Source organism: Nerophis lumbriciformis, linkage group LG21 (genome assembly GCF_033978685.3).
Source record: "Nerophis lumbriciformis linkage group LG21, RoL_Nlum_v2.1, whole genome shotgun sequence".
NCBI classification, from domain to species: domain Eukaryota; kingdom Metazoa; phylum Chordata; class Actinopteri; order Syngnathiformes; family Syngnathidae; genus Nerophis; species Nerophis lumbriciformis.
The window spans coordinates 8973959-8993040 of record NC_084568.2 but is presented as its reverse complement, the minus strand read 5'-3'; the positions used below and the strand labels follow the sequence as shown (position 1 = coordinate 8993040).

The 19082-nt window shown below is 37.3% G+C and overlaps 1 protein-coding gene across 1 annotated transcript in view; it reads right to left on the bottom strand.

Annotated features, from left to right (window-relative positions):
* The window catches only part of crybg2 (crystallin beta-gamma domain containing 2), a 173124-nt gene that overhangs the window by 113680 nt on the left and 40362 nt on the right, over nt 1-19082 (bottom strand). The window contains exon 2 of the mRNA XM_061983152.2: nt 10515-10605. Coding sequence (XP_061839136.1) covers nt 10515-10605 — 91 coding nt within the window. The remainder of the gene's footprint in view (nt 1-10514; nt 10606-19082) is intronic.

Genomic DNA, 19082 nt, shown 5'->3' with positions numbered 1-19082 from the left:
TTTTTTTTTTGTTACACGCAACAAATTTACTTTTTAATGATGCTCCTGGCGTTTGACGAGAATAAACCCGATGCAGTTCTACTCTCATTTAGTTGCATTACTGTTACACTGCTATGTGGTAGTGCAAGATTGTTTGCAAATGGGTTTTGGCACAAAAAGGTACAAGCGTCAAAAAAGATCATGGGGATTTCGGGGGAACAGGTTTCTGATTGACATGGAGTAAACAAACTTGACTACCGCATTACGCAGCTCCTTCCAGGCATGATCTTTTTTTTTTACAATTGACTTTTTATTCAGGCTGACTGTTACTGTAGGTAGAGCACTTGCACCCTCTTCTGGAGACAAAGGCAGACTCAGTATGTGGCTAAACTATACTATGTCTACTTACTTATACCAGGCCTGGGCAATTACTTTGACTCGGGGGGCCAAATTTAGAGGGGAAAAATGTGCCTGGGGGCCGGTATATCTATTTTTAGGAACACTAACACAAAACCTCACAATAATGTCTCATTGAATGCTAAAAACGTTATGACAGACCGCCTTAAGACACTTTACCCACCTGCTCCCAGTGCCACCCACACTGGTTTAAATGTAACTTAGATATTGGGTTTCACTATGTGAAGCGCTTTGAGTCACTAGAGAAAAAGCGCTATATAAATATAATTCACTTCACTTCACTTAAAAAACGGAATGGAATTTTTCATTTTTTTTTACTGAATGAGACACCCAGAATGTACATGAAAATAAAGAATGTGGGATTTACAATATTAACTATGGACGATAAAACACTGAATATTGACAACATATGAACGTCACTCACCCTCTCAATCGACATATTTGACAATCAACAAAAAGTTAAAGTTAAAGTACCAATGATTGTCACACACACACTAGGTGTAGTGAAATGTGTCCTCTACATTTGACCCATCCCTTTGATCACCCCCTGGGAGGTGAGGGGAGCAATGAGCAGCAGCGGTGGCCGCACCCGGGAATCATTTTTGGTGATTTAACCCCCAATTCCAACCGTTGATGCTGAGTGCCAAGCAGGGAGGTAATGGGTCCCATTTTTATAGTCTTTGGTATGACTTGGCCGGGGTTTGAACTCACAACCTACCGATCTCAGGGCAGACACTCTAACCACAAGGCCACTCTAATCACAAATGCAACAAACACAGTGAACTATTAACTATGAACGATAAAACACTGAATATTGACAACATCTGAACGTCACACGGCCTCTCGATCGATATTATTTACAATCTAGCGAAACCCGGCAAAAATGCAACAAACACAGTGAAATATGAACGCGAAGGGTAAAAAAATAAACCCACCTACGATCTGATATATCTGATATATCACTAAGCTTTAAACTTAGTGTCTCATTTTATACTGAACGAGACACCCAGAATGTACATGAAAATAAAGACTGTGTGATTTACAATATTAACTAATAGTGTGATTTATAATATTAACTATGAACGATAAAACACTGAATATTGACAACATATGAACGTCACACGGCCTCTCGATCGATGTTATTTACAATAAAGCGAAACGCAACAAAAATGCAACAAACAGCGAAATATGAACGCGGAGGGTAAAAAAACCCCACCTACAATCTGATATATCTGATATATCACTAAGCTTTAAACTTAGTGTCTCATTTTATACTGAATGAGACACCCAGAATGTACATGGAAATAAAGACTGTGTGATTTACAATATTAACTAATAGAGTGATTTACAATATTAACTAATAGTGTGATTTACAATATTAACTATGAACGATAAAACACTGAATATTGACAACATGCGAACGTCACACCGCCTCTCGATCGATATTATTTACAATCAAGCGAAACGCAACAAAAATGCAACAAACAGCGAAATATGAACATGAAGGGTAAAAAAACCCCACCTACGATCTGATATATCTGATACATCACTAAGCTTTAAACTTAGTGTCTCATTTTATACTGAATGAGACACCCAGAATGTACATGGAAATAAAGACTGTGTGATTTACAATATTAACTAATAGTGTGATTTACAATTTTATCTATACACGATAAAACACTGAATATTGACAACATGTGAACGTCACACCGCCTCTCGATCGATATTATTTACAATCAAGCGAAACCCATCAAAAATGCAACAAACACAGTGAAATATGAACGTAAAGTGTAAAAAAAACAAAACACCTACGATCTGATATATCTGATATATCACTAAGTTTTAAACTGTGTCTCATTTTATACTGAATGAGACACCCAGAATGTACATGAAAATAAAGAATTTGTGATTTACAATATTAACTAATGGTGTGATTTACAATATTACCTAATAGTGTGATTTACAATATTAACTATGAACGATAAAACACTGAATATTGACAACATGTGAACGGCCTCTCGATCGATATTATTTACAATCAAGCGAAACGCTACAAAAATGCAACAAACACAGCGAAATATGAACACGAAGGGTAAAAAAAAAAAAAACTACGATCTGATATATCACTAAGCTTTAAACTTAGTGTCTCATTTTTTACTGAACGAGACACCCAGAATTTACATGAAAATAAAGAATGTGTGATTTACAATATCAACTAATAGTGTGATTTACAATATTAACTATGAACGATAAAACACTGAATATTGACACCATTGAACGTCACACCCCCTTTCCATCGACATATTTTACAATCAAGCAAAACGCAACAAAAATGCATCAAACACAGTGAAATATGAACGCGAAGGGTAAAAAAAAACCCACCTATGAGCTGATTTATCTGATGTATCACTAAGCTTTAGAACTTTGTTGTAAAAATCTCCTTCCGCGTCTGTCCCTGACACCCGCATTTCAAGCTGGCACTCTGTGGAAACACTCTCCACCCACACTGCTTGGTACCTCGTCTGAGCTGCTGTGACTTAGATGACCATAGTAACTAATTAGATGACCATAGTAACTAGTATATCATGCAAAAGCGCAGATTCCAACCATTGAAATACTTTGTATAGTTCAAGACTTACGGTCATTTGAAAACATCACTGCACATCATAATGGCAGCTACACTTTCCATCTTAAAGATCTAAAAAAAATATTTGGTACCGGTACCAAAATATTGGTATCGGGACAACACTAGTTGTCGTTTGTGAAGCAATTTGAGGAACTTGTGATTAAGGGCTGTACAAAGCAAGATGGATTGATTGATGATTGATCAAAATAACACGCACCGATGCGTGTTATTTTGCTGATATTGGACCAATATCAATATCAACATTCATGTTTGCGCTAATGTAAATGAGACAACTTTAAAATAAGTAACCAATTGGCCGAAAAGCCACCTGGTTTCATTGTCAATCATAAGGTAGCAACAAGGAAGGTTACAACGTATAATGAGCCATTTGAATAAAAGAGTCATAAAAGTTGACATGTTTTGCATAACAAGAATTTCTTGTCTTTTGTCTTCTCCCAGGCGGAGCTGATAACAAGTTCACGGTAGTCCAAATGATCTTCATGTTCACACAATGATTTGCATATTCAGCTGACCCCAAAAAAGTGCCACTCAGTCAGTACAGTCAAGTGTTGACTTTGCAGCATGTTGGAGTTAGTGAGGCGGGTAAATACAAATAATGTTTTTTTTTTGTTTTTGTTTTTTTACATAGATAGAGTCTCAGTCCTATCATTGTGTATGTTATATTTCCTAAAAAATATTTTTCAAAATCAGTGTTTAATGTGCAGTGTCTTACATGCATGTGAGAGACTTAAGTCAAATAAGAGCAGGGGGGTTCAAAGTGCATAACAGTGAACATTTGCAGCAAAACAAAGTTAAATTCCACCTTTCAAGACTTAAAAATACATCTTCCACCAACTTTGGGCTGCAGGGGACGCTCCCCGCCCTCAAAAAAAAAAAAAAAAAAAAAAAAATATATATATATATATATACATATATATATATATATATATAATGCATATGTTCCTTTTTGACTGTACTTAAATGTATAATAGACTGTATTTATATTATTCACATGTGAATTATGCTGTATAATAGACTGTATTTATATTATTCACATGTGAATAATGCTGTATAATAGACTGTATTTATATTATTCACATGTGAATAATGCTGTATAATAGACTGTATTTATATTGTTCACATGTGAATAATGCTGTATAATAGACTGTATTTATATTATTCACATGTGAATAATGCTGTATAATAGACTGTATTTATATTGTTCACATGTGAATAATGCTGTATAATAGACTGTATTTATATTGTTCACATGTGAATAATGCTGTATAATAGACTGTATTTATATTATTCACATGTGAATGATGCTGTATAATAGACTGCATTTATATTATTCACATGTGAATTATGCTATATAATAGACTGTATTTATATTATTCACATGTGAATAATGCTGTATAATAGACTGTATTCATATTATTCACATGCGAATTATGCTGTATAATAGACTGCATTTATATTATTCACATGTGAATTATGCTGTATAATAGACTGTATTTATATTATTCACATGTGAATAATGCTGTATAATAGACTGCATTTATATTATTCACATGTGAATTATGCTGTATAATAGACTGCATTTATATTATTCACATGTGAATTATGCTATATAATAGACTGTATTTATATTATTCACATGTGAATAATGCTGTATAGTAGACTGTATTTATATTATTCACATGTGAATTATGCTGTATAATAGACTGTATTTATATTATTCACATGTGAATTATGCTGTATAATAGACTGTATTTATATTATTCACATGTGAACAATGTTGTATAATAGACTGTATTTATATTATTCACATGTGAATTATGCTGTATAATAGACTGTATTTATATTATTCACATGTGAATAATGCTGTATAATAGACTGTATTTATATTATTCACATGTGAATAATGCTGTATAATAGACTGTATTTATATTATTCACATGTGAATAATGCTGTATAATAGACTGTATTTATATTATTCAAATGTAAAAAATACCTATGTGTTTTTTGTGAGCCAACTGTGATGCTGAATTTCCCCCAGGGATCAATAAAGTACTTTCTATTCTATTCTATTCTAATATAATTGTATGGAAACACTAGAAATTAATAAAACCTCTACAGGTACGGATGTCACATTCCATATCACGGTTAATGGGAACAAACCAAACCAAACCAATAATGACAACACGGTTGTCACTATTATTATTATTATTATTATTATTACTTATTCAAGAAGAAAATGACCCCTGTGGAGCCCATCAAAATCCAAGGCCGGGAGATGGCACCAGTGGGGCAGTACAAGTACCTGGGAGTCCACTTGAACAGCAGACTGGACTGGAAGGACAACAGCAAAGCTGTATACAAAAAGGGCATGAGCAGACTATTTTTCCTGAGGAAGCTCAGGTCTATTAATGTGTGCTGCAAGCTGTTGGAGATATTTTTTTCCAGTCTGGTGTGGCCAGTGCCCTGTACTTTGCAGTGGTTTGTTGGGGGAGCAGCACCAGCAAAAACTGACCCGGAAAGCTGGCCAAACTATCGGCACGCAGTTGAAGGCGTTTGTGTCAGTGAGGGACGGGAGGACACTGGACGAAATGCTCGCCATCATGGACAATCCTGCCCACCCACTCCACCAGACAATTGAGGGACAGCGGAGTTCATACTCCAACAGGCTCCTTCCCATACAGCAATAGATGATATCTGTCATTACCTGACACCTTCTATGTTAGCTACCTCTCTTTGTGTATAATGTATATTTTCTGCTGGAGCTACTCTCTATTTTATGTTGCAGCGGTTACATATACTGTAATATTGTACATGGTAATTGTTATATATTGTATATATCATATAAAAATATAATACATCAGTATATATTATAGACTGTATATATAATATGTATATATTACATGCATGTTACATTTTATTATGCTACTATGGTACATTTTTTGTCTACTTAATACATGCATTATCCTTTCCATCCTTACCCTTTCCATCCTTTGTAACTGAGATACTATGTGGAACAATTCCCCTCGTGGATCAATAAAGTTTGTCTAAGTCTATGTCTATTATCATGGTATTGTTGAATGAAAAAGTATTTTTATTTAAAAAAATAAACACATAAAAATTACGTTATTACGTCTTCCTGCATCAAGTATGTACATGCACAGTAACGTGGAATAGTCCATTGCGTGAAAAATGGAAGGAGGGGGGGGCACTGTCTAAACCAGAGATTTCACTGAGGGCCACATCGCAGTTATGTTTGGCGCCAGAGGGCCGCTTCTAACAGTGAATTCTATTATTACACAATTTTTTTTAATGCATTTTATTAGTAGATTTTTTCAAAACTAAAATGTAAAAAAAAATATGCTAAGTTGCAATAATTTCACCTCAAAATTTTGTGTATATTATTGAAAAACAGTACTGCTGTTTTTATGGTTAAAAAAAAAAGCCAGCTCAGTTGCCAGAATTTTACTGAAAAATTTACATTTGTTTTTTTTACTGTAAATTTTAAAAAACCTGCAATTTTACAGTAACATTTTTTCACCTGAGCTGCCAGTTTGTTTGTTTTTAGCGCAACTGTAGATTGTTTGGTGTATTACTGTAAATGCCAAAACGGCACCACAGTTTATTACAGTAAAAAAAGTTTTTTTTTTTCATTTAGAGAAAAAGGCTGTAAAAACCACAGTAAATTTCACAATTTTACCATGAAATCTATTGCTACTTTTACATTGCACAATTTGAAATCGTTATTATTAGTACCGTATTTTTCGGACTATAAGTCACAGTTTTTTCCATATTTTGGCCTTGCTCCAGTGTGACTTATATATGTTTTTTTCCTTTTTTATTATGCATTTTCGGCAGGTGCGACTTATACTCCGGTGCGACTTATACTCAGAAAAATGCGGTACCGTATTTTCCGCACTATTAGCCGCACCTAAAAACCACAAATTTACTCAAAAGCTGACAGTGCGGCTTATAACCCGGTGCGCTTTATATATGGATTAATATTAAGATTCATTTTCATAAAGTTTAGGTCTCGCAACTACGGTAAACAGCCGCCATCTTTTTTCCCCGTAGAAGAGGAAGCGCTTCTTCTTCTACGCAAGCAACCGCCAAGGTAAGCACCCGCCCCCATAGAAGAGGAAGCGCTTCTTCTTCTACTGTAAGCAACCACCCGCCCCCGTAGAAGAAGAAGAAGCGCGCGGATATTACGTTTCATTTCCTTTGTGTGTTTACATCTGTAAAGACCACAAAATGGCTCCTACTAAGCGACAGGTTTCCGGTTCATGAAAAGACGCAATCTCTCCATCCGCACACGGACTACTATTTCACAGCAACTGCCTAAAGACTTTCAAGAAAAGCTGGCTACTTTCCGTGCATATTGTAAAAACAAGATAGCTGAAAAAAAGATCCGGCCAGAGAACATTATCAACATGGACGAGGTTCCACTGACTTTTGATATTCCTGTGAACCGCACTGTGGATACAACGGGAGCACGTACGGTGAATATTCGCACCACAGGGAATGAGAAGTCATCCTTCACTGTGGTTCTAGCTTGCCATGCTAATGGCCAGAAACTTCCACCCATGGTGATATTCAAAAGGAAGACCTTGCCAAAAGAGACCTTTCCAGCCGGCGTCATCATAAAAGCTAACTCGAAGGGATGGATGAAGAAAAGGTGAGCGAGTGGTTAAGGGAAGTTTACGCGAAGAGGCCGGGTGGCTTTTTTCACGCAGCTCCGTCCATGTTGATATACGACTCCATGCGCGCCCACATCACGCTGGTTTTTAATATATTATTAAAGTTTGACTGACCTATCTGACTGTTTTTTTGACATTCCCTTTAGCGCAGTTAGATGCGGCTTATAACACGGGGCGGCTTATAGGTGGACAAAGTTTTGAAATATGCCGTTCATTGAAGGCGCGGCTTATAACCCAGGGCGGCTTATGGTGCGGAAAATACGGTACTTATTTCTATTTTTAAAAATGGTTTGAATGTTTGATAATATATTTTTGCATAATTTAAGTGAACATAATTTGCGATTACATGGAGTACACTTTTATTTTTTCTCCCAAAATAGAAAGAAAGAATACATTTAGTAAGAAAAGTTACAGTACTTTATTGATACATGTTATTTCCAGGCTTTCCAGGGCCAAATAAAATGAATGATGGGCCTTGCGTTTGACACCTGTGGTCTAAACGATCATGATTGTTAAATCTATTTTGATGTATTTTGAAGCACACAATTAAGACCAACACATAATAATTGCTTCACATAGAAGAAAGAGAATTGTTCAACTATCATGTCTTGTGCCTTCAAGAGCGACGCTACCCACACAAATGTTAGTGTGTCCCATTTATTTGTGGCCACAAACGAGGATTGGTCCGCCCTCGCTCGTAAACAAATCAGAGTATAATTAAACTGCGGCGGATGTAGTGCAAATCCGCCTGGCAACACACCTCATACACACCTACTTTCAACATCATCGCTGTAATTAGCCAGGAGAGGTATGCACTCAAAGTGAAACAGTAATGTGTAACTTGCGTCGTGCATTTTTTGGGTAATCGAACACGCACGGCCAAGAAAGGCTAAGTATTCGATCCGCCTCCACAAGCCCAGAGAGCGTGCGTACAACCGCGTGCAAAGAGTGCAGAATCTTATGGTAGTTGTTTGCCTTAGCCACACAGGAAGTCTTTATTTCCAACTCAGCACGAGTACGTCTGTCTATACCAAGGGTGCCCAAAGAGGGGCCCGGGGGCCAAATTTGGGCCGCCGTGTCATTTCGTGTAGCTAATACATTTTCATACTTTCAAGCTCACACGATCATTTATGGCATGTCTGCAAGGCTAATTAACGTATTTTCCGCACTATAAGGCGCACTTAAAATCCTTTTATTCCCTCAAAACCTTATAACCCGGTGCGCTTAATGTACGGAATAATTCTGGTTTTGCTTACCGAACTCGAAGCAATTTTTTTTTGGTACATGGTGTAATGATAAGTGTGACCAGTAGATAGCAGTCACACATAAGATATATGTGTAGACTGCAATATTAAAAAGTTAAAGTACCAATGATTGTCACACACATACTAGGTGTGGTGAAATTATTCTCTGCATTTGACCCATCACCCTTGATCACCCCGCCCGGGAAACATTTTTGGTGATTTAACCCCCAATTCCAACCCTTGATGCTGAGTGCCAAGCAGGGAGGTAATGGGTCCCATTTTTATAGTCTTTGGTATGACTAGGCCGGGGTTTGAACTCACAACCTACCGATCTCAGGGCGGACACTCTAACCACTAGGCCACTGAGTATGATGACTAAATTACCTGCTCAGTGGCCTTGTGGTTAGAGTGTCCACCCTGAGACTGGAAGGTCGTGAGTTCAAACCCCGGCCGAGTCATACCAAAGGTTATAAAAAATGGGACCCATTGCCACCCAGCATCAAGGGTTGGAATTGGGGGTTAAATCACCAAAATGACTCCCGAGCGCTGCCACCGCTGCTGCTCACTGCTCCCCTCACCTCCCAGGGGGTGAACATGGGGATGGGTCAAATGCAGAGGATCATTTCACCACACCTAGTGTGTGTGTGTGACTATCGTTGGGACTTTAACTTTAAAGTGAACAACACCAACATTTTGTATGTTCCATTGAAAATATAGAACATTACACACGGCGCTCAAATCTATCAAAATGTTTTGGTACGACTTTGGTAAGCTATGAAGCCGCACCGATTGATGGATTGTACTGTGCTTCAACATACGAGTATTATTATGGTGTGTGTATAAGGTAAGACATATTATCTGGCAGTTTGTTTCGCAACATTATGCAAAATAAACTTTTCTTACCTTCTGGTACCTGCTGATCTGTATTTGGGATCTGCATAAGTCCTGAAAAATTGCCCGCGGCCGCCTTTGTAGTCCGTGCCGACACCGTAGTCGATAAACTTCTACTTTTTCTCTATCTTCTTGTTATGTGACATTCATCCTCCGCTGTTGCCATTTCTAATATAAAGTAGTGTAAAGTTCTTACTTATATCTGTCAGTAAACTCGCCATGAAAGCGCTAAGAAAAAATTCCACCTGAAAAGCTTCAAAAATTGGTCTCCTCAGTTCCCAAACGTTTACAGAGTGTTGTTAAAAGGAAAGGCCATGTAACACAGTGGTAAAAATGCCCCTGTGCCAACTTTTTTGCTGCCATTAAATTCTAAGTTAATGATTATTTGCAAAAAAAAATTCAGTTTCTCAATTCAAACATTAAATATCTTGTCTTTGCAGTCTATTAAATTGAATATAAGTTGAAAAGGATTTGCAAATCATCGTATTCCGTTTTCATATACGAATTACCACTGTAATAGCTGTTTCATACCAATATTCACAGTTACGTTCACAGTCCCATTTTGAGGTTTGTGGTTATTTTGAAGTGGCCAATTATGTTGATAGAACCCACAATGCCCAAAATAAAACACACTTTACTGACCTTTGACCTTGGTGCGGTGGCATAGATGGAAGTGCTTGTCTTGTTATCCCAGCCAGGTCCATCCGCCGGACTGTTAATTGGTTCAGCAGCACTGAGAAGCACACAGCAGTACAAATATCACAACAATGTAATACGGTCGAACCAAAATCTAATGTCCAAAACAATAATAAAGCATATCTGAGCTTTTTAAGATGTTGGTGACATTGATGTGATGCTTTGTACCTTGCCAATCAAAAAACAAATGTTGGGCCATTTTTTCTATTTTCAGTTCTAAAAACAAAAGTTGGACATCTATTTAATGACTCTTTTGGAAAACGACATTATGACTCCTGCTGGACAAAGGTGTTACCGTTATGCTACAAACATGCTAAACGCGAAGGAAAAGTTAAAATACTATGTGGAGGGGGGCGTGGCCTGCGGGTCTGCAGCGGAATGGAGTGTGCCAGGATCGGCCTCGAAGTCAGCAACAGGTGCGTAGATGGCCCACCTGGGCCTTATTATCTAATCACCTGTCGCTCTGTATAAGCAGCAACCGGGAGGAGAGACGTTGTTGGAGCTGGCGTGAGAGCGAGAGCGTGCCTGTCACAGCCACAAAAGACAAATCGCTGGACAGCAACCCACAGACTTTACTGAAAAATAAAACTGTGTCGAACCTGAACCGGGCTATCATGTCGGTGCTTGGTGGTCCAAAGAACCCACTAGAGGGCAACCTCTACATACTGCTTCCGGTTCAATTTGTCATCACATTGCATTTTGGATTGACATGAATTGGATTCTTGTGTTTATCTGGAAAAAGGAAAATCCATAAAAGGAAAACAGCACAGCATCAAATTTTATGGCAATATTTTAATGAAAATCAACCCTTTTTTGTTTGTTTTTCAAAACTGCCATATACTACGGTATTTTCCGGACTAAAAGGAGCACTTTCTCAAAACTCGACAGTGCGCCTTATAACCCGGTGCGCCGAATGTAAGGAATAAGTTTGGTTGAGCTTACCCACCTCAAAGCAATTTTATTTCATACATGGTGTAATGATAAGTGTGACCAGTGGATGGCAGTCAAAAATAAGAGATAAGTGTAGGCTGCACCGTTTAATGTGCTTCAACATACGAGTATCATTATGGTGTGTGTAAAAGATAAGACATATTATTTGGTTTTGTTTCGCCTTTGTAGTCCATGCCGTAGTCGATAAATATCTGCTTTTTCTCGATCTTCTTGTTATGTGGCATTCAACTTCCGCTGTTGCCATTTCTAATATAAAGTAGTGTAAAGTTCTTACTTATATCTGTCGCCATGAAAGCACTAAAACATACCGGTGTAGTGAGTCTACATTATTCACCCAAGGAACTTTAGTTGTTTTTTTTTGCTCCGTTATTGATTGAAGTAAAGTCTGAATGCCATTAAAACAGTTAGCGCCATCTTTTGACACTTCTTCCACTCCCGTCCTTGCACGCTACAACGCTACAACAAAGATGACGGGGAGAAGACACTGCCGAAGGTGCGCCACGTAAATAAGACGGCCCACAAAACGGCGCATCCTGAAGCGACTGTCAGAAAGCGGCTTGAAGATGATCTGTAAAACGTCATCTATGCAACATTTTGACCAAAAAAACATTGTTATGTAGACCCCAAGGAAGTGTTTTAAATTTAGAAAAAAATAAATGATAATATGACTCCTTTAATGCGCCTTATAATCTGGTGCGCCTTATATATGAAAAAAAAAATCGAAAATAGACCATTCATCGGCAGTGCGCCTTATAATCTAGTGTGCCCTATGGTCCGGAAAATACGGTACCCGGAAAATATGTTTTTTTTTTAATACTATAATGTGATATAAAATGAAATATATAAAGATATACTGTATATATTTGTGTCCTTGAGTTCAAACCCCGGCCATAAAAATGGGACCCATTACCTCCCTGCTTGGCACTCAGCATCAAGGGTTGGAATTGGGGGTTAAATCACCAAAAATGATTCCCGGGCGCAGCCACAGCTGCTGCTAACTGCTCCCCTCACCTCCCAGGGGGTGATCAAGGGTGATGGGTCAAATGCAAAGAATAATTTCGCCACACCTAGTGAGTGTGTGTGTGTGACAATCATTGGTACTTTAACTTTATATTGCACAGCACTGGTTTGTAACTGACCAATTTGGGTCGCAGGGGTGAAGGTGTAGCCCAGGGGCCGGCAACCCAAAATGTTGAAAGAGCCATATTGGACAAAAAATACAAAAAAAAATCTGTCTGGAGCCGCAAAAAATTAAAAGCCATATTACATACAGATAGTGTGTCATGAGATATAAATTGAATTAAGAGGACTTAAAGGAAACTAAATGATCTCAAATATAGCTACAAATTAGGCATTATGATGCAATATGTACATATAGCTAGCCTAAATACCATGTTAGCATCGATTAGCTTGCAGTCATGCAGTGACCAAATATGTCTGATTAGCACTCCAACAAGTCAATAACATCAACAAAACTCACCTTTCATGCACAACCTTAAAAGTTTGGTGGACAAAATGAGACGGAAAAAGAAGTGGCATAAAACACGTCCTAGAAAGTTATACATGTAAACAAACTACGGTGAGTTCAAGGACCGCCAAAATTAGTAGGACAAAACGGCGCTCGCCAAATACTCGAATCAGTGAAGCATGTTTAATATAAACAGTGTGCTCTATAACAATTAGGGAGGTTTGTGTCATGTTTGTCCTCCTACAGAAACCATATTAAAACAAAAAATAGATTGTTTTCCCCTCATCTTTTTCCATTTTTCATACATTTCTTTTTTTAACTTTAGAAAGTTACATGGTTGAAAACGATAATGATGCCAAAAAACATTAAAAAAAGATGAAGTCCTCAAAGGCTTATGTTGAAAGTGTAATTATGTTTATAGATTATATGCTATCTGTTGTTGTATTCCCTAATTTTTAGTGACCCGAACATAAGATGGACTGTACATACATTTTTTGTTTGTTTTTGTTTTGAAAATGTAATTTTTGTTTATAGATTATATGCAATCTGCTGTGTTCCAAAATGTTCTGTTTTTTTTCTCTTTTTTTTTCTCAGTGTACATGAATGAAGGTGTGTGTTGCTGGACCCGACTTGGACATTATCTGGACTGGACCTGGTTTAAAAAAAAAAAAATCTTTAAACGAAGCTAATTTCATTTACAACCAGGTCTGGTGAAGATAAGGTCCTTTCTTTCATATTTTTATTTTTATTAATTTTTTTTATAGATAAGATAAATAAATATTTTCTTGGATAAAAGGGAAAGTAAAACAATATAAAAATAATTACATAAGGGAGAAAAAGGAAAGAAAAAATAGTAATTAAATGAAAATGTTAGTGGACCAGCAGCACAAACAATCAGGTGTGCTTCAGGGACTGTGTTGTGTCCCTTGCAGAAATGTTGTCCATGTTGTGGGAACCAGAATATTGATAGCAGAAAAAACAACCCCTTTTGTGTGAGTGGGTGTGTATGAGTGTGAATGGCGGAGGAAGGGTTTTTTGGGGGGTTGATGCACTAGTTGGAAGTGTATCGTGTGTTTTTTTTCTATGTTGATTTAATAAAAAAATAAAAAAATAAAAAATTAAATTAAATTAAAAAAAACATTGTGCTCTATAACAATTAGGGAGGTTAGTGTCATGTTTGTCCTCCTACAGAAACCATATTAAAACAAAAAATAGATTGTTTTCCCCTTATCTTTTTCCATTTTTCATACATTTCTGAAAAAGCTCCAGAGAGCCACTAGGGCGGCGCTCTAGAGCCGCGGGTTGCCGACCCCTGGTGTAGCCAAAACCAATGCAATAAATAATTGCCTAATTCACCTAAAATTGTACTCACATACATGTGTAAGGACATGATACAAAAGGCCTTTTTAACATAGCAATGAATCAGTGCTTGGAGAATGTTGACCAGAACAGGCTTAACAGAGATCGTCGGTGTGTTTCTTGGAACGACATTCCATATGAAGCGTGACTTTTGAGAAAGTGTCAACGGGATCATATTGCATAAAAAAATTAAATAAAAGCGGAAACTATCTTGAAATTCTGAATATCCATACATCAATTTTCTACCGCTTGTCCCTTTCAAGGCTGCGCTAAATGATGAATTTAATCCAGTCGAACATCTTCGGTGGATCGGTTTTACGATTGTTGCTCGTAGGCCGACTGAATGTCTGACTCGTGGCTTATAAACAAGGACACTGAAAGAATTCCCTGCAGGTACGCTGCATGAATAATCAAAAGCTGTCAACACATCAGCTGGTTGGCACAATAGTCACTTGATACACACACACACACACACACACGCAGGCTTTGCACAACTGAAAGCGAATGACAAGCTGACATTTAGAAGACGTCAAATTTATAGACCAGTGACTGAAGGCACTTTTAAAGCATACCTTAACTCTTGTGCTTCTTTCTACACTCACCAAGCAGCAGTTTGGGTGTCCTGTTGTTTTATATGTACAGCACTGTGTGTATATTAGTGTTGTCCCCATACCATACCTGCCAACTTTTGAAATCAGAAAAACCTAGTAGCCAGGGTCCAGGGGCCGCAGGCCCCGGTAGGTCCAGGACAATGTCCTGGTGGGGGGTTCAGGGGGGCGAAGCTCCCCGACGCAAAATGATTGATTGCATTCAGACAGGTTAAAATGTTGCTAAAACCATCACTTTTCTATCAGTCACAGTGACTTTTCAAAACAAAAATATTACAGCAAAAATCATATGGGTTGATTGGCATGTTTATTCTGTAAGCTAACTTCAATAGTTTGAAATTATTTTGACAGTTAATGCCAGTTATCCTGTCAACCTTTCACAAGACTTCAATTTGTTAATTGAAAGTATAAACACTTTTTACAGTAAACAAATGGTAAAACAGTACTAAACAATTCCATTAAAAAAAAAATTGGTGTCATTATTAACTTTCTGTCCAAGCTTGTATAATCTACTGCCTTGTTCAATTGTAAAAAATATTCTGTGCCTAAAATTCACATTTCTATCACAATTATCATACTGTAAACATGGTAAGCTAACTTCATTCAAATTAATAGTCCTGTCAATAGCATGGAATTACAATTCAAATGTAGTTTTTTTGTAAGCCTTTCAAAAGAATTCAAAATATGAAAAATTAATGAAAATTAATTTAAGCCATCAGACACTTGAAAAGTGGCACATCACATCTCTAATGTAATCATTTGAACTTTTCAACAGAAATAGCACTGCAAAAATATTAAGGACATACTTCTGTATTTTGGTAGTTATGCTGTCAACATTTAACAAGATTTCTTCAACTTGGACTTGAAAGCATAAATAGTATAAACACTTTTAACAGTATAACAGTACTAAACAATTCCAATAGATAACATTGGTGTCATTACCTTTTTGTGGCTAAAATCCAAATTTAGCAACGGCATTAGACTTGTGTTTTTTTGTCCCAACGTGGTCTTTTACATCGCTAATTCCTCCGTGTCCGATCGAAAAATCTTGTCTGCACAAGGTGCAATTCGCGTAGTTTTCACCCTTTTTGGAACGGATAATTATTCCCGGATAGGCTTTTGAATATTCTTCACGGAATGACTGCGGTTTTCTTTTCGGTTTAAGACTCGTTTGCGATTTTTCTCCGGCTGATTCCATGATCGTTCGCTCGTTTGGAAACAATGGGCAACAGGAGCCTCGTGCTTGGCAGCGGTGCTATAAATAGCCTCCCGCATGGCATTCGGAATGGCTCGATAGGAAGTTACGGGAAGCAGTGTCGATTGTTGTTACGCGATTTCGTGAATAAAACTTAAAAAAAAAAAAAAAAAAATTAATTAATGAAAAACCGTATTTTGTATCACTGCAACCGTACCCCGGAATAGGTTGATGAAAACCGTACTAATTACGGGAAAACCGGAGTAGTTGGCAGGTATGCCATACCAATATTTTGCTACCGGTACCAAAATGTATTTCGATACTTTTTGGTACTTATCGATACTTTTCTAAATAAATGGCACCACAAAAAATTGCATTATTGGCTTTATTTTAACAAAAAAAATCTTACGTTACATTAAACATATGTTTCTTATTGCAGGTTTGTCTTTAAAAAAAATAGTGAACATACAAGACAACGTGTCTTTTAGTAGTAAGTAAACAAAAAAAGGCTCCTAATTTACGTATGCAGTAACATATTGTGTCATTTTCCATTCTATTATTTTGTCAACATTATGAGGGACAAGTGGTAGAAAATGAATGATTAATCTACTTGTTCATTTACTGTTAATATCTGCTTACTTTCTCTTTTAACATGTTCTGTTAAAATGTAATAATCACTTATGATTCTGTTGTTTGGATGCTTTACATTAGCTTTGGATGATACCACACACTTAGGTATCGATCTGATACCAAGTCGTTACAGGATCACACATTGGTCATATTCAAAGTCCTCATGTGTCCAGGGGACGCATTTCCTGAGTTTATAAACATAATATACATTTTTTAAAAACTAAAAAAGATTTTGTGATGCTAAAAAATATAGATGTAATTAGAGATGTCCGATAATGGCTTTTTTGCCTGTATCCGATATTGTGCAACTCTTAATTACCGATTCCGATATCAACCGATACCGATATATATAGTCGTGGAATTAACACATTATTATGCCTAATTTTGTTGTGATGCATTAAACAATGTAACAAGGTTTTCCAAAATAAATCAACTCAAGTTATGGAAAAAAAATGCCAACATGGCACTGCCATATTTATTATTGAAGTCACAAAGTGCTTTTTTTTTTTTTAACATGCCTCAAAACAGCAGCTTGGAATTTGGGACATGCTCTCCCTGAGAGAGCATGAGGAGTTTGAGGTGGGGGGGTAGGTGGTAGCTGGGGTGTATAATGTAGCATCCCGGAAGAGCTAGTGCTGCAAGGGTTTCTGGGTATTTGTTCTGTTGTGTTTATGTTGTGTTACGGTGCGGATGTTCTCCCGAAATGTGTTGTTTGGTGTGGGTTCACAGTGTGGCGCATATTTTTAATTTTTTCATATAAAATACTGTCTGTTCTTTTCATTTTTTATTTTTTTTTGTTTGTTTGATATTCATTGTAAAGTTCAGCTGTTTTTTCAGTGGGGCCCTGGCTCCACTGCAAGCATGAATTAATAATGTCAAGTCAAGTCATATTTGTAACAGTGTTAACGTTGTTTAAACGGCCACCCTCGTTGTGACCTGTATGGCTGTTGACCAAGTATGACTTGCATTCTCTTGTGTGTATGAAAAGCCGTAGGTATTATGTGATTGGGCCGGCACGCAAAGGCAGTGCCTTTAAGGTTTATTGGCGCTCTGTACTTCTCCCTACGGCGTTTTAAAAAAGACATACATTTTACTTTTTGAAACCAATACCGATAATTTCCGATATTACATTTTAAAGCATTTAACGGCCGATAATATCGGCAGCCCGATATTATCGGACATCCCTAGATGTAGTCATAGTAGTATCGACTAGATATGCCCCTGTACTTGGTATCATTACAGTGGATGTTAGGTGTAGATCCACCAATGGCGTTTGTTTACATTCAGTAACGGCGTCATTAGCGGTGTGTAGTGAAGCCTGTTTAGCTATTCCTCGGCCTGCAGGGATGATACTTGTAAGAAACCTACTTTATTTGTCGCCACGGAGGCAAGGACGACGCTCCGTCATGCCTGTAAAAAAAAAAAATATGGCGAACCGGTACTTTTCAAACAGAGTATAGTACCGTTTTTTTATTCATAAGTACCGCAAAACTATACTAGTACCGATATACCGTACAACCCTAGTATATAGTATCTAGTACCTACACTGAATTATACGGTCCTCTCCAAGGTTTCTCATTGTCATCCCATTGGGTTGAGTTTTTCCTTGCCCTGATGTGGGATCTGAGCAGAGGATGTCGTTATGGCTTGTGCAGCCCTTTGAGACACTCGTGATTTAGGGCTATATAAGTAAACATTGATACTAATATTGATACTACTGGATGTGCTTTAGGCTGTGATCCACCAGTCTGGGGTTCTCATCAGTGGGAGTCAGCTAGAATAGGCTTCAACTCCCTGTGATACTGAATGGGCAGTATAGAAAATGGATGGAAAGGAAAGAAGAAAATGATATAAAAACTACGGGAAGCTGAGCCGCATCCACTTATGGCACTTATTCTGGCAGCATTATCTATGCTGCGCTCCATAAGCAACTAACGCAATGGACTAAAATGCCCATCCATATTAAAAATGTTTCTATACTACAACAATTACCAATGATAGTGTATAAAATAACCATTATTAGGCAGGTACTTTTGACTGAACACAATAAGTGTTGGCGTACACTTACTTAACAAGCTTCAAACATTGAGACACACACACCTGCTATTGTTGTGCTTTTGACAAGCAGTCGCCATTCATTCCTTTCTTTAAATCCCGTCTGTCAGTCAGTAGAAGCACATGGCAGTTGTGACTTCATGAGATTTGACTCTGTAATTCATTTAGTTTACAGTAAAATGTACAAACCCCGTTTCCATATGAGTTGGGAAATTGTGTTAGATGTAAATATAAACGGAATACAATGA